This window comes from Alexandromys fortis, unplaced genomic scaffold (genome assembly GCF_014885135.2).
Source record: "Alexandromys fortis isolate MF-2015 unplaced genomic scaffold, M_Fortis_MF-2015_v1.1 scaffold_26, whole genome shotgun sequence".
Lineage (NCBI taxonomy): Eukaryota > Metazoa > Chordata > Mammalia > Rodentia > Cricetidae > Alexandromys > Alexandromys fortis.
In genome coordinates this window covers 514,791-532,313 of record NW_026067894.1, presented here as the reverse complement: position 1 = coordinate 532,313, position 17,523 = coordinate 514,791, and the positions used below count along the sequence as shown (strand labels likewise).

Genomic DNA, 17,523 nt, shown 5'->3' with positions numbered 1-17,523 from the left:
GGAGGTGGCAAAGGGCCAGCTCAAACCGGATAATTCCAGTTCAGGCTGGTTCGAGATATAAACACACAGTTCCTAGCTTCCCAAACAAAACTCAACCTCGCCCCTGGGTTCTATTCTCCAGAGGCAGAGCAAACCCTGGTCAACCCAGCACTGCTCCCAAAATGCAAGGTCTATTATTTCAGCCCTGGCACTACCAGAAGCCACACTTTTTTCTTTTCTTTTCTTTTTTTTTTTTTTTAAGTATTCACTAAAATAATATACAGCGTTTCTGGGAAACAAGCTTGGAAGCGGACATGCTCCTAGATCCCCACAGACAGAACCAGGCAGGTTCACCAGAGCCATCAGTAAGCAGACGCTTTGCTTTTCCAGTTCTACACTTAGCCAGGGCCGTGCTCTCAGCCTTGATACCCAAGGCTTTTTGTGTTGTGAGGAACAACAAAGCGAAGCACTCAGCGGCCAAAAAGGGAACATTAGCAAAACAGGGACTCTGCAGTGACCTCTGCAGGCTGCCTGCAAGGGGAATGCAGAAAACGGCCTCTTTTCTTCCCTTACCTTTAAACAGCCCTAAAACTACAAGAGAATGTGCAAACGTTGTTGTTTTCAGAAGAAAACAAGAGGTTTGGGAGGAGTTTTAGGGCACAAAGACTTGCTGCTGTCCCTCAGCTCTGGCCACTGACTACCCGTTCTAACAATAATTTCCAGAAAAACCCAGATACTGCGCTTCAAGGAGGCAGAATAACCAGTGGGTAACACAACACCATTAACTGATTCTTATTGGATAACATCACAGTTGATAATCACAAGCTAGAAACTCCGTCTCCGTCTAATAGCTAGAAAGGCGGACAGTAAAGAGTTAGTTTTTGTTCATAACAAAATTGACATGGGGGGGGGGGAGAGGCAGACAGGGTTTCTCTGTGTAGCCCTGACTATCCTGGAATTCAGAGCTCAGCCTGCCTCCGTGTGTACCACTACAGCCTAGCTGGCACTATTTCTGAACCTTTTCTTAGATAAGGCAATACAGCACCTTAACTTAGGTTTTAATCAGAGTGCAGGTGTTTGCATTTTAGTTGAAAACAAGGGCCATGAGACAAATGAAGACCAGCCTCTTAAAGAGTATGTACTGGTTAAGGGACGGAGCTTAATGAGAGAGCATGTGCAAGGCCCTGGGTTCCATACCCAGCACCCCCCTCCCCAAATCCTACATCTTTAACCTTTGACATTGGCCGCTTTAATGCCCCCAAATACACATGTACTTCGATTGTTATTCCAAAAAGAGCAATATAAACCTAACTGTTGACTTTCCCAAACTCGCATGTATATATTTCTTTTTGCAGCTGGTAAGAGTCCGTTTTTAATGGTCTCTTAACACTAGCAAACTTTCTTCATACCACTCAAATGGAAAAAAAAAAATAACCTTTCAATGATGTGGGATTCCCCTCTGTATGCTGTGATTACCATTAATGAATAAAGAAACTGCCTTGGCCTGTTGATATGGCAGAACTTAAGAGGCAGGCGGGGGAAACTAAACTGAATGCTGGGAGAAAGGAGATGGAGTTTGGAGAATCCATGGGGCCTCCAGAGACAGACGCGCTAAAACTTCGCTGGCAGGCCACAACCTTGTGGTGATGCAGATTAATGGAGATGGGTTAAATTAAGATGCAAGAGTTAACAAATAAGAAATTAGAGCTAATGGGCCAAGCAGTATTTTAAATAATATAGTTTCTGCGTGGTGATGATGATGATGAGATATATGATATAGGGTCTGTCTCCAGCATGCTGGGACTAAAGATGTGTAATACCAAAAAACCCAGTAGGAAACTTTTACTTAATATATGTATGAAAGCTACTCCCACTTGTGGTAGTTTCCAGCAAATAATACATTATCATAGCAAAGTACATGACCAGGTAATAAAATGAGCATTCACACAAAGGATAATAGTATGTATCTATGACAATCCTTGAACACAGGAGGTAGGGGCACTGCAAAAACCTCTCTCAAAAACACAGAGCAAGGGTTAGGGAGACAGCTCGATCAATGGGTTCAGTGCTTGCTGTGCAACTCGAGGGCCTTAGTTTCCATCCCTATAACTAGACAATTCTGTATGGGAGACAATTCTAAGAGAGCTATGAGGTGGCGACAGAAGGGGCCTGCTAGCTTTGCAGGAGCAGTGGGGGAAAAGAGACCCCACCTTAAAGATAGAAGACAAGGACAGACATGCTCATCGTGACAGGAATGTACTGCCATGCACACACAGGGTAAGATTTTACAAAGCATTCATTCTCCTAATTAACACCTAAAAAAACTACACTTACAAAAGCTAAACGCAGGTGTCACCCGACACAGTCCATGTCACCAACCCCAGGGTTCCCTCCTGCTTTCAAACTGCAGGTGACTGCAGTTATGGAAGGGTTTCTATCTGAACTGGAGGGACCTGCAAGAGTTCCTCGTGAGGTTAAAAGGTCTTCAAGAAAGCAATCTCTGATCTGGACACGACATTCAGATGCTCGCAGGACCACATGCAGCCTTGGTCTTCATAAGAGACAAGAGCTTTCTACACAGGGACAAAGTCTCACTATTCAGGTCAGGCTGCCCTTGAACCTAAGCTGCCTCAGCCTGCAAGATCTGCAAGGTGCAAGGATTATGTTATGAATCAGAAGCCATAGCTCTACCTCAGTGGAAAGGCAAGGTCTTCACTTGATCCGCAATAGCAAGGTGTATGTGTGGAAGGGAGGTGTGTGAATCCAGAATTTATTCAATATTTTAAATTTTTTATATTTTACTCCAAATCTGGGTAAGATAAAATTCCAAATGTCTACCATTAGGGGAAAGCTTAGTGGCATTGTAGACAACTGTAGTTTCCATTTCAGACAAGGTCTCATGTAAAAGATAGCCTTCACCTCCTAGGCTTACATCATACAAGACCATGCCCACTCAGACAATTTTTAATATAATTTACTCAAAATTTTTATTAAAACTAATACATTTACAACTATACCTGGAAAAAAACTTAAGCAAAATTTTTCCAAGACAGCAGGGTAGCTAATAGGGTTAAAAAGGAACTTGCCTCCTGACGACCCACACAGAAGAGACACACTCTACACCCCTGCAAGCTGCCCTCCAGCCTCCACACAAACACGGTGCACACAATGTAATTTTCAGTCATGTATGCTGACACACACCTTTAATCCCAGCACTACAGAGAGAGAGGTAGGTAGTAGGTAGGTAGTTTTGAGTTTGAGGCCAGCCTGGTCTACACAGTGGAAACTCATCATCAGAATTTAAAAACAACAAAAAATGTGCATTTTTCTTTCAAGGAAAAGTCACCTACTCTAATGTAAAGGAAATGTATCAAGGAGGAGGCAGCAGTGCCGCAGCCAGGATGAAGCCCTGGGCTCCGTGAGAGTGGCAAACACTGCACTAATCTAGTCAAGGACGGCCTAAGACTTAGGTCATGACAGTCTCAGTCTCCCAAGTGTTTGATTTGGTGGTCTGTGCGCCTCTGCTACCACACTAGGCAAACGAGGCATCCAAAATCGTCTAATAAAGATCCAGGCATGTATCTAGTAAAGAAACACCTAAACCCCATTGGGTGGTGACCGTAGCATCCAGTTCATTCTGAGGACTTCAACTATCAATTACATAATAAATGTTCTGGTTTCAAACACTAAAACTGTAATACATTTAAAAGTGTTCCGTATTGGGGGCATGCTAATTTTTTCTGCACTGTTCCAATTTTAGTATATGTGCTGCTGAAAGGAGCCGTGGTGGCATGCGCCTTTAATCTCAGCACTGGGGATGCAGAGGCAGCAGACCTCTTGAGTTTGAGGGTAGCTTGGTCTACCGGGACAGCCAAGGCTGCACAGAGACACCCTAAAAATAAATAAGTGGATAGATAAATAAGTAAACAATGACATGTTGTGTTGAGGACCCAGAAGATGGCCCAGTAAGTAAAAGGCGCCATTGCGTAAGCCTGGCCACCTGAATTCAATCTCCTGCATCCACAAAAAAGTAGAAAGAGACCCAGCTCCAATGTTGTCCTTTGACCTGAACAAGCACATCATAGTCGCACAACCATTCATATATACCACACACACACACACACACACACACACATAAAAAATTTAAAACAAATACGTAAAGTGTTCTGTTAAAGGAAAAAATGGCCGGAGGTGTTGGTGGATGCCTTTAATTCTACCTTCAAAGAGGCAGCGAGTGAATCTTGCCTGGTCTACACAGAGGAACCGTGTCTCCAAGGACAAAAACAAAACAGAGGGAAAGTGACACAGTAAATGGCAGCTAGGACAAAGAAGGGTACCTCCAGCAGCACAGGGCAGCACAGGGCAGCACATGGGGCCTGTTTCTCATCAGCTAGATGTTGTGACAAGCTATGAGAAAGAGTAAATGCCTCTCTTTCGGAAAGACTATGCAACCACAGTCAATAATTGTGTGCTCACTCACTTCAGGTGGGCTACTAGAGTCTTGTCACCAAAGCAGGGTCAAAGGTGAGCCTCCCAGTCAGCCAAGTTGACAGGAGAGAACCCATGGTGTGGACAAGCTACATTGTGTTGATATACAATGTTAATTTTAAACATCTCTAAGTAGCTTTTGTGACTATTACATTTAAAAGTCATCCAAAAAGAGAGAGGGACAGGGGCTTTTTCTTTGAGTTTGTCTGTCTTTTCATATGATTTAGTTGTAGAGAAAAAGAAACCATCTGATGAAGGAACAAGGCTAAGAGACAGTTCTCAATGCCACAGGACCTAATTTCACTCACAATCACATGACCAAAGTGTCCACCTATCTCCACTACTTCCCCCTTCGTGTTAACTAAGAATCCCTCCCGTGTGTCTAAGCTTTTCAGCTCATCTAGAAAAGCAGACCAGGTCCTGTTCCTGGAGGAGAGCTCCAGTGATGCACCACTGATTCAGTCACCGCGAAGTTCATCCTGGTTTTCATGAGTCAGCACAAGCTGACTCTAACAGACTGTCTCCCATCATTCCCAGTCAGGCTTTCCTTCTCTGAAGTCTAACAGTTTATCTATTCAAGTTTAAGCTCCATGGTTTTGATGAGGTTGGTTTGTTTGGCTAGTTGGTTTTCTGAAGAGCAGGGCGGTAAGGTTTGTGAGTCTGGGGGTCTTTCTTTGGTTGCTGTTGCCGTGTGTGTGTGTGTGTGTGTGTGTGTGTGTGTGTATTAGAGAACAAAGCCCTATGGCATGCTAGGCCAGCACGTTACCAAGTGAACCCAGAAGTTACCTTTCCAAAGCATACATCTCACAAGCCATCTCTCTGGAAATCCTTCAAGTGCTTGTCTCTGCATGAAAAACAAACTCCTGGGGCTGGAGAGATGGCCCCATGGTTAACAATACTTACTGGCTCTTGCAGAGGACCTGGGTTCAGTTCCAAGCACCCATACAGTGGCTCACAACCATACATGATTCCAGTTCCAACATATCTGAAACCATATTCTGATCTCTGTGGAAACCATGTACATGTGGCACACATATACATATACAGGAAAAACACTAATACACTTAAATTAAAAAAATTAATTTTAAAAGGTTAAAAACCTTAGTTATTAACATGCTTAAATTATTTTTAAATTATCTGCTGGTCTTAGCCAGGAAAGGTGGTGCACACCTTTAATCTCAGTGCTCAGGATGCAGAGACAGGTGAGTTTGAGGCCAGTCTGGGCTTCATGGTGAGGTTTCAGGACAGCCAGCGCTATGCAGAGAAAACTTCTCTCTCTCTCTCTCTCTCTCTCTCTCTCTCTCTCTCTCTCTCTCACACACACACACACACACACACACACACAAATTATTTGCTGATCTCAAAACATTTAGATCATTCCTGTCAAAACTAAAATGCCTTTCTTCTTTTCTCTACTTCTACATATCCGTCACAGCCTGACCAGTGCTACCCTAGGTCTCAAGAGTTAGATAACCTTTCTGTCCTCCCACTGCTCTATACATAGACACCAAACTGTCATCATGAAGCAGCTGTCAGTCACACTTGAACAGAAGGAAATCAATAAGCTAATTTGAGGCTCAGGTAATGGCTAAACTATGACAGGTCCAGAAAACACTGCTGTGGAGCGAGTTACCTCGATCAGGGGAATTAATTGTGCAGGAGGTGGTGGTGCACACCTTTAATCCCAGCACTAGGGGGGCAGAGGCAGACAGACCTCTGAGAATTCGAGGTCAGTCTGGTCTACACAGCTAGTTCCAGAACAGCCAGGGCTACCCAGAGAAAACCTGTCTTGAAAAACAAACAAAAATGTGTATGTGAATTGTGAACACAATCAAGCTTGTGTTCCCTCTACTAAGGAAAAAGAAACCATGTGTGTGTTTTCTGTATTACTATATAGGAAAGGAAATCAATGAGCCAAAAAATGTATTAGAACCTCTTCAAAGGGGAAAAACACTTAACCAGGCAGAATTAAGCTGGAGACACAGCTCAGTAAGTACCAAGATTGCCTGGCATGTAGAAAGCCCAGGCTCAACCTGTAGAACCCCAGAGAACAAGACATGATATCATGCACTTGTAATCCCAACACGGAGGAGGTAGAGACAGGAAGGTTATCCTCCACTACATAGTAGGTTTGAGGCTAGCCTAGGATACATGAGACCCTGGGGATGGCGAGTAGGAGCAGAGCAAGAATCCATCAATGACCCTTCTCCAAACCCATGGAGAGCTGTCCTCAAGTAGCAAGCTAGAATCCTTGGCCTCCTTATTATGATATGACTTACCAGTACAAGGAGCACAAATCAGCCCTTAAGTTCTAAATTTTAGACATATAAAATACTGTGTAAAAAAGGCACATTAATGAGCCGGGCAGTGGTGGCGCACACCTTTATTTTATTTATTTATTTATTTGTTTGTTTGTTTGTTATGTATACAACATTCTGCCTCGATGTATGCCTGCACGCCTGAGGAGGGCGCCAGATCTCAGCACAGATGGTTGTGGGCCACCATGTGGTCGCTGGGAATTGAACTCAGGACCTCTGGAAGAGCAGCCAGTGCTCTTAACCTCTGAGCCATCTCTCCAGCCCTGGCGCACACCTTTAATCCCAGCACTCGGGAGGCAGAGGCAGGCGGATCTCTGTGAGTTAGAGGCCAGCCTGGTCCACAAGAGCTAGTTCCAGGACAGGAACCAAAAAGCTATGGAGAAACCCTGTCTCGAAAAATAAAAAAAAAAAAAAGGGGGGGGGGAGAGGGCCTGGAGAGATGGCTCAGTGGTTAAGAGCACTGCCTGCTCTTCCAAAGGTCCTGAGTTCAATTCCCAGCAACCACATGGTGGCTCACAGCCATCTGTAATGAGGTCTGATGCCCTCTTCTGGCCTGCAGACATACAAGCAGACAGAATACTGTATAAATGATAGATAAATAAATAAATAAATAAATAAATAAATAAAATTAAAAAAAAAAGGCAAATTAAGCTGCTCAGCTGGTCAGATGTGGTCTTCCAGACACATCTTCTATGTAAGAAGGTAAACCTAGACACAGTCACCTGCCACAGTCAACCTCAGTATCTTCTTGCTCACCCACTTTCTCCCTGAGATTTAGTCCTTAAGTCATGTCCAGGTACATCCTGCCTTTCTTCAAGTTCAGAAAGTCAGAAGACAGATCTTAAAAACTAAAAACAGGACTGGAGGTGGTGGTTCATGCCTTTAATCACTGCAGTTGGGAGGCAGAGGCAGGCCTATCTCTGAGTTTGGGGCCAGTCTGGTCTACAGAATGAGTTCCAGGACAGGCACCAAAGCTACAGAAAGAAACCCTTTCTCTAAAAACCAAAACCCCAAACAAACAAATAAAAACCCTGTGTGAACAGGGATTAGCTCCATCAGCAGCATCAGATCACTTCTGCATTTATAAACTCTGAGTCCCACTCAGACTGTAAGCACGCATTCAGTGTAAGGCTGCCCAGAGCTTCACATCAGACTTCCCTGACATCAGCATCAGCATCCACACATCTTCAGTGAAAGCTCTGACCCAGACACTGACATCAGCGCCCACACACACTTCAGTAAATGCTTCAACCCAGACACCAACATCAACACGCATACTTGTCAGGGAAGTTCTAAGCCCATGAAACACTGAGAGATTCCTTCAATGGCAGATTTTAAAGAAATGACAAAAACATGACTATCTTAAGCAACCCCAGGCAGGAGAACAAAACAATGAGGTTCTCTGATCTGCTAAGAGGGTTAGCTTCATCAACCATTCGTCTAGACAACAAGCCAATCTAACTTCTCTGACTTCCAAAAGTTAAGTGCCTGCGTCACTCAAATATGGCAATTTCCCAAATATTTAGATCACAGCTAGATTAGGAAGATGAGGCTAAAATTTCCACTTTATTATTCTGAATTAGACAATTTAGGAAGCCTGAGAGCTATTCAATTATGTGACCATTTGCTTCTCTTAAATCTAAGCACATTTTTTAAAAAAATTTTATTGGTGTTTTTCCTGCACTATGAGGGTGTTGGATGTCCTGGAACAGGAGTTATAGACAGGTGTGATTTGCCATGTGGGTGCAGCTGAACCATCTCTCCAGCCCAAATCCGGACTTTTTTTTAACAGGTCAAAGAAGCTGTGTCCTCCAACTTTATATAATATGTACCACCTAAATTCACTATAGGGCACCTGGTTTAACAGTCTAACTAGAAAGGATGAGAAGACGCTCAGGCCTGACAGCGTGAAATAGGAAGAGCTGCTGGCTACACGGGAGAGTTTATATTCTGAGGTTGCAGTAAGCACATTATGTGCCAATTTCATTTTAATGCAATAAATCTCACTTGTTTTCTGCCAATTTGGGGTTGTTTAGCTATAAGGAGCAGCAGATTCAAACAGGGTTTTACCCTGTAGGCAGGGTATGGACTCTCTTGCCTTAGCCCCCTGTGTAGTAGCCATTACAGACAGATGCCACCATACCTACTTCTAAAGTACGTTTCATATACACAATAAGAAAGTTGAGGCCCAGGAATCACAAGCAATCTATCCAGTTACATAAAGAATATACTATCTACTGAACTCTGTAACTTCAAAATCCACACAGCATGACCTCTAAGTCTCCTTGTTAAGACGACCTTCAACTTATTATTGCTCATCTTTAACATAAAACTTGATACAAAAAAAAATCCCAATAAATTCATTATCTCAGCCTTGGAAAACAAAATGGTAACCCTGGGTGAAGGAATGCATTTATAAATGTGGTAAAGCACACTGCAGTGATAAAATACAATTAAAGCTGGTTTGCCCAGTGGCAATGAACGATGTATTCTACAACACATTTACCCAACCGCTTTGAGAAATGCTCATCCACAATGAGAAGCTGACGCCACACACTTAAATGGAAATCAGACAGGCATGGTGATGCACGCCTTTAATGCCAGCACTCAATAGCAGAGGCAGGAGGCTCTCTGTGAGTTTAAAGCCAACTTGATCTACAGAGAGAGTTCCCGGACAGTCAGGGCTACACAGAGGAAACCCTGTCTCACAGCACTTCCTTCTCCACCCACAAAGAAAAGAAAAGAAAGATTCACTGTCACAAAATCCGCCTCACCAGGTTCCTGTCACTATTTCTCTTCCTTTTTAGCAATTTAACCTCAAACATGTAAGGGATAAAACATCACTGGTAAACCATCAGCTAGATTCTGGTTAATTCAATCAATGTCTGCATGCTACTCATTAAACATAAATCTAAGATTACTTTTTCAAAAATGAAGTACCACTGGGCAATGCTGACGCACACCTTTAATCCAGCACCTGGCAGGCAAATCTCTGAATTCGAGGCCAGCCTGGTCTACAGAGGGAGTTCCAACACAGCCAGGTCTACACAGAGGAACCCTGTCCTGAAAAATACCAAAATAAAAGAGAGAGAAAGTGCTACGATCAACACCATTAGCCCTGCCCCGAGCATCTGAGAATGCACGACGGGTGCGCTGAGCAGACAGATGGCTGCACCTACCTGTCGGTGCTGGTGCTGGTACTGCTGCTCATCGACTCGCTACTGGAGGATCTACTTCGAGAGCCGCTGCCGCTGGGGGACCTGGTGGGTCTAGACGCTTGGCTAGCCAGCCTCTGCGGAGACTGGTTTCTAGACTGGGACGAATGTGGTGACCGACTCCTGCTGTGCTGGTAGCTGCGCTCTGGCCTTCTGCCTCGTACCTCCCGGGGAATGTCGTCCCTGTAGATATCCCTGTGTACCACGCTGGGCAGTGTAAACTGTTCCCGAGCCCTAGGTTCATATCGGGGGTCATGAGCATCAAAGCGGTTTGGACTTCGACTCCGAGAAGTGTAATAGAGCCCGTGTTGTAAAGTCCGCTCTCGAGGGTCTCTATAGTAATCCTGATCGTAATGTCTCGTCCGATCAAATGCTCCTGTCCCCCGTTCATGGTGTCCATAGGCACTATGTTCATAAGCACGCTCCCTGTTATCTGAAGCCCTGCATTTAGGAGGGGAAAATATTTAATCAGAAAGGAGCAAACAAAACTGAAAGCAAGTCATGCAAACATCCATTTCAGAGTTGTCTTTGCACCTCATCACTCTACATAGCACGGACCTTAGTAAGCAAACATTGTCAAGCTCAACATTTTACTTGACTCGAAAACTTCACTAGTGAGCATTGATTTTACTTATATTGGGCTGGCCTTCCTCAGTAGTGTTCTGCATGTCAAATGATCCCTTTATGGGAGAGTTTTCAACTTGTATAAAAGGGTGTGTGTATGTGTTGTGAATACCATTGTTTGGTTGTTTTGGGGGGTTTTGTTGTTGTTTTTGTTGTTTTTGACACTCTCATAGCTTAGGCTAACCTCAAACTCCCTATGTATGTATATATGATGACTTCTGATCCTGTACCACCTCCTAAGCACCAGGTGTGTACCACAATGCACAATACCCAGTTTATACCCTGATAGGTTGGCCTCCAACTCAGAGATCAGCCCCAAATGCCGGGATTAAAGGGAATGCACCCACCAGGCCCAGCTTAATGTTGGGGTTTTTTTTTACAGTTTCAACTGAATAAAACATACACTATACTTCTATTTACTTGTAGTTTATTTCAGAACACATCTGTGTGCTGCACTGAGGAAAACATTGACGCCTTTGACAGCCCACGTTCTGCACTAGGAGGACTGCCAAACAAACCAAACAATTCAAATACAGTGTTTTCTTACTCCTAAACTTTTTGTCCCTTAGAGACAGGGTCTTGCTATACAGCCCAGGCTAGATTTGAACTTCCTTTCTTTCTTTTTTTAAAATTTATTTATTTATTGTGTATACAGTGTTCTGCCTACATTCATGCTTCTAGGCCAGAAGAGGGCACCAGATCTCATTACAGATGGTTGTAAATCACCATATGGTTGCTGGGAATTGAAGTCAGGACCTTTAGACAAACAGGCAGCGCTCTTAACCACTGAGCCATCTCTCCAGCCCTAGATTTGAACTTTCAATCCTACTGCTTCACTCTCCCTAGGAATCAGTGCTGTAAGGCACATCTCACAACTATTAGGCCTCTCATTAATTTTGATGCTTGGGTCCTCTGAATAAATTACTAAGCTATATAAATTGCCCAAACAAGTATATTTAAAAATGAGAATGGCAGCTTAAAAACAATTAAGATATCAAAATATTGGGATGTTGCATAATACTGTCTGCATAACTTTACCTAAGACTGAAAGCTGTTCTATCTCCCAGCTGCTACGTAATTTTTAAGTACTTATACCATGACTAGTTTTTCTTTATATGTGTTTAACGACTGGAAGAAATAGGTTCTCTTGGCTTTGACTGTATCAAAGGTGCCTAAGATAAAACTGGCAATGCTGGCAACGGTGAGCTACTTGTGAGCAGCTATTAGTCATGACCTGACTTAACAATACTGGCTTTGGTTTTGCAGTTCTGAGGTCCAATCCAGGGCTCTGGACATGTGGGCCAAATGTTCTACCACTGAGCTACATCCTCAGTTCCCTGAGATTTTTAGTTAGGATGTTGATGTTCACCAGCCCAAGAGTACAGGATGTAATGCATGTATAAGAGTGTACACGCGTTTATGTGGTAACTCAGACACTGGGCATGGGAGCCCAGACCCTTCATGGGAGGCAGAGACAGGTGAGACTCTGTGACTGTGATGCCAGTGAGACTCTGGCTCAAAAAACAACAAAACCAAACAAAGGGAAAACAAGGAAGAAAGGAAAGGCCCTACTCTCTTAAGAAATTCTAGGTTCTCTACTTCTGCAGGGCATGGGCACAAGTCACTGGAGCTGTTCCTATACAATCTCACCCACTATCAATCTTCTATCAAAAGAAAGAAAGAATCTTGAGAGATAAAGAATTAGAATCTCTCCAACAAGGCTAGAATCAACGTTTCTATCGCCATCATTTTCTCAGTCCATTCCCAGATTCCCAGTATCTCCACCATTAGCAGTCTTTTCCCTCAGCAGCTCACTTAGTACCAGCCCTACTATCCTAGACAGTGTGGGTGTGTCTGTACACACATGTGCATCTCCACGTATCCAAGGCCATGTGGAAGACACACCGGGTGTACCTTCCTTGACCATTTCATGCCTTATTTTCATTCTCATTTTGTAGCCTTGGCTGATCTGGAACTCACTGTATAGACCAGGCTGGCCTAGAACTCACAGACACTCACCAGCCTCTGCCTCCAGTACTGGGATTAAAGGGGTATGTCACTGCACTCAGCCTACATCTTAGTTTTGAACTTGGAGCTGGCCAATGAGCTCCAGGAGTCCCCGTCTCCAGCTCCCCAGTGGGAGTGACGGCTGTCCGTCACTGTGCCAGGCTGTCACTGGGTGCTAGGGATCTGAGTCCAGGTCTTTGTGGTCCCATGGAGAGCATCTTATCTACGGAGCCATCTCCATGGACTCCTGATAGGCTATTTTTGCCTTTTTTTTTTTTTCCTGCCAGTATGGAAAACTAAGCTGGCAAAGGGAGAGGGAATGAGTACTATATTTTCTTCTGAAGTGTATTAAATAACATTATTTTCCTTTTTCATTAACTACAACTCCGAAACTTGAACATTTTCAGTGTCTAACAAGGTTTCCTTTAGATTTACACGAAAACATCGTAATAGGTCAGTTCTGCACACTACCAAATGTTAATTGGTAAAGCCATAATTAATGATGTAACAGAAGCAATAGACAATTACTGCTACAGCTGGCATTTTATATGCATGTGCAGCTCTTATCCATTAACAAGACACAGGCAGGCATGAGAGAAGCACATCTGACTGCTAGTCTTGGATTCATCTATTAGTACTAAATGCATCTAAAGTTAGTGAGGGAAAGAAAGGGTGTGACTTGGGTTAGAAGAGGGGCTAATATACACAGGTCAGGACATACCAACCTTTTCCAACTGTGGAAACACGACCTATAATCCCAATTAAATCTAGGGAGAGAATTGTGAACATAACTTCCCCAATTTTGGCCCCTCTTACGGGGGTAATCCACCTTCTTAGTGGGCAAGGGTGTCAAATGATATTTAGATGAACCACAAGAAAAAAAAAATCTTAGTGACCAGACAAATAATTCCACAGGAAGCAAGTAGTCCCAGACAAACTGTAACTCTCAAACCCCCAGACTTCTTTCTTGAGATAGTAGACAATTATAAATTGATCCACATTCATAAAAATCTGCAGCCCTAAACATGATCAGGCAGCTGGCATCGAGGAAAATCTCTCTACAATTCCAGTGAATGAGGAACAAAGTTGCTGACAACTGTCCGCTTTTGTAGACATCCAGCCCAGTCAATATGACTGCTGTATCCACAACTGACAGTGCTGTGTTCAAAGCTAAAGGTCCTTCAACAGGGTGGCAACCTGCTTAAGAAGTGGACAGTAATCCTCTTCCCCTCGGCTAATGGAGTCTGAGCTGGTAGCATCCCATACATTCCAGCAGTTAGGAGGCAGCTGTACTCCAGCATTTACGAATGTCCATCTTTCCTATTTCCCCATTCCATCGAGTGTAATTCCACGGAAATTGAATATATCCAAAAGGGAGAAATCCAGCATTGCCTTTGTTTTTCCTTACCCAGGTACACATTTCCATGTTCAAGTATTGGTTGTAGTATCCAAATGGTTGAATCAACGATCTGCTAGATATTTTGTGACAATCCGATTTGTTTGTAGACTTTGCATAATGAAAACTGAGAAGTGCTTATCAGCTTGTAAAAGATCTGCAGGCTCTGATATTCCGGAAATATTCCACATAGCCCGAAGACAAAACCAGTAGCCAAATAGCTCCATCTGGTAGTGAGGATATATCCAAGGAAGGCCTTGATAATATCCAACAGGAGGGATACTTCCTTCTAGAAACCAGGTAACTCCAAAATTGATGCTGCTGCAGGACCTCTTCCACCACGTTAGCTCAGGAGTAGATATCCATCTGCTGCAGGAAATATCCTCTATGGTTCCATGAAGTACCAGCCACTGGGACAGACATCACTTCCGTTTCCAACCCAAAATAGGAAACATGAGAATGCCCAAAACTTTAAATCCATCTGGGGCCCCTAAATTTGAGTTTCTGTTTCTCACCACATCAAATACAAAATACCTGCCTACAAAAACCTTGGAACTTACCCATCGAGTCTCCGTTCATAGCGTCCTTCTCGTGCATGAAGTGATGGTGGGGGGCCATAAGCAGGCCCTCCACCACTTCCTCTGAACCCAGAAACCTCTCTACTACGAGATGCTATGGAAACTGTATCATCCAATCCCCGAGCAGCACTTGGAATAGTGCCTGGTTCATTATAATCCGTGCGTAGGTCTCTATCTCCCATTTTGTTGACTGAGTTGTGCGCTTTCTGTGCACTTTTGATGTCCACAAAATCCACAAAGGCAGCCACTCCTCCTTCAGACCCCCGCTTGGGGAGAATTTTGACACTTTCCACGCGGCCATATCTGGAAAAAAATGAAGTAAAGTTATTTGTGTGTATCAATACCATCCCACAATGTTTCCTTTTAAAGTAATTTACATTATATATGTATGGAACATGAACTACAAAGTGGCTTTTTGTTGGGGGTACCTATTTGTAAATGTTCATGGTGCGCGGAGGGGGCCAGAGACCCACGTCAGGAGTCTTACTCCCCCTCCTCATTTTCTGAGACAGGGTATCGAGCTTGATCAGGCTAGATGGGAAACCAGCGAGGAGATCACAAGGGTGTCTAGCATGGTGAAGGTTCTAGGGGTCAAACACCAGTCTCTCTGTTTGAACAGCAAGTACTTTACGAACTGAGTTATCTCCCCAGTCCCAAAATAGCTATTTAAATGGCTCCCACTTACAATACACACACAGTATCACACAATCTTCAAAAGCTCATTTGCACTTAACAGGTTTTATACTCTCTGAGACAAATATTTGCACATCTTGTTTGATTTGGTTTGTTTCTTTCGAAATAGGGTTTTTCTGTGTATCTCTGGCTGTCCTGGAACTCACTCTGTAGACCAACCTGGCCTCGAACTCACAGAGATCCGCCTGCCTGTGCCTCCCGAGTGCTGGATTAAAAACGTGCGCCACTGCCGCCTGGCTGCCACATCATTATTTTTATTTCTCTCATTTGTATTTCTGAAACTAAATTAACTTTTCCAGAACACTTAACTAAAACAAACTCTCAAAAGTTCTCAGTCATATTTACATTGTAACAAAGATTATTAAACCTAAAATAAAATTGAAGTGGCTTTAAAATACTCAAGTGCGGTCTGGTAACATATGACTACAGTCCAGACATTCAGGAGATACAGGAGATACAGCCTGGCTCCATGGCGTGTTCTAGAATTCATGAGCTAGACAGTCCACTTCACGAAAAAACTATTTATTTATGCACTCGTGTAGCTGTCCACATGATACAGTGGACAGGTGGTAGCCAAAGGACAACTTTCCCAGAGTTGGTTTTCCTCCTTCCACTGTGTGGGTTCTGAAGATCAAACTCAGATTGTCGGACTTGGTAAGCACTTTCCCCTTTACTCATTCAGCCATCTAATAACTATACTCTATGTCTTCTGGGGGGAGAGGCTCAGGAACTCTAGTGTCCTCAACTCACTGGGAATGTGTGACCTTGAGCTTTCAGGGCTCCTAAAGGGCTGGGCTCACAGGTGCACACCACCATGAACCCTTTGTGAATGTTAGGAACTTGTGAGCTTAAGCAAGCACTTTGCCAACCAAGCTGCAGCACCAGCCTATTATGTGTTTTTTGTTGTTTTGTTTTTTAAATGAGTCAAAGTTTCTCTGTGTAGCCCTGGCTGTCCTGGAACTCACTGTGCAGACCAGGCTTAGCTTTGAACTCAGATCTGCCTGCCTCTGCCTCCCTAGTGCTGGAACTAAAGATCTGTGTTATCACGCACGGCTAAACTCACTTTTTAATTAAATGAACAAAATGCTTTGACAAAATAGATTTCCTGTGGGGTGGCACATACCTATAAACTTGATCCTGTAACCCCAATACTTGAGAGGTAGAGGCAGGAGGATCAGGAGTTCAAGACCACCCTTAGTTATATGCAAGTTTGAAACTAGCCTAAGCTCCAGGAGACCCTGTTGGAGGGGAGGACAGGAAAGAAATCTAGATATTTTACTCTAATTATCCAGCTAGCCTATGGCTATTAAAAACTCAAACCCTCCACCTCCTGGGTACTGCAATTAAAGGCACGTGCCACCTCACCCAGCCAGAGGTAACTTTTTTCTTTTGTATTTATTTTATTTTATATGTATGAGTGTTTTTTGCCTGTATATGTGCACCATGTGTAGGTCTGGTGCCTTCAGGTGTTAGAAGAGGAGCTGAAACTGGAATTACTAACAGTTGCTGGGAGTTGAACTTGCATATCTTCAAGAACAAGTGTTCTTAACTACTGAGCCATCTCTCCAGCCCCCAGAGATTTTTGTGAGTGAGTATGTGTGTGTGTGTTTTACATACACCATTTTTTACCCATAGTCGGCTAAACCCAGAGGGCTGACTAATCCACTAATCATCTAAGTTTTCTGGACAGAATAAAAAACTACCCAAAATATTGTCAGCTTTCCTCATGGTTTAGTCTTTCAACATTCTAAAGTGTCTATAGTAAACATTAAACAGTCCTTAGAAGTTCCCTGAAGAATGCAATTTCAGTTTGTTAATGACCTCAGAGCCTCCGTGTAGGAACTCAGCAACATAGCAGAAGAAAAGCCTGAGACCCAGTAGAGACTGAGGCTGCTCCAGGAGTAGCATGGCTTTAAAAGTGATGTTCTGGGTGCTGGAGAGATGGCGCTGTGGTTCAAAATACGCACTGCTCTTGCAGTGGACAGGAGCTCAGCTTCCAGAAGCTGTGTCAAATGACTCAGATCTGCCTATGGTTCCAGCTCCAGGGAATCTGATGCCCTCTTCTGGCCTTCATGGGCACCTGCACAAGCATTACATATTCACATATACCCAACACATAAACATAATTTAAATTAAAAACTTGCCAGGTAGCAGTGGTGTACGCCTTTAATCCCAGTAATTAGGAGGCAGAGGCAGGCAGATCTCTGTGAGTTTCAGGACAGTCA

General features: G+C 43.6%; 1 protein-coding gene across 3 annotated transcripts in view; it reads right to left on the bottom strand.

The window, feature by feature from the left end:
* The window catches only part of Spen (spen family transcriptional repressor), a 75,623-nt gene that overhangs the window by 43,673 nt on the left and 14,427 nt on the right, over positions 1–17,523 (bottom strand). For all 3 annotated transcript variants that reach the window (XM_050152000.1, XM_050152016.1, XM_050152009.1), the window contains exons 2-3: positions 14,588–14,908; positions 9,965–10,441 (exon numbers count right to left, since the gene is read on the bottom strand). In XM_050152000.1, the coding sequence (XP_050007957.1) occupies positions 9,965–10,441; positions 14,588–14,908 (798 nt within the window). The remainder of the gene's footprint in view (positions 1–9,964; positions 10,442–14,587; positions 14,909–17,523) is intronic.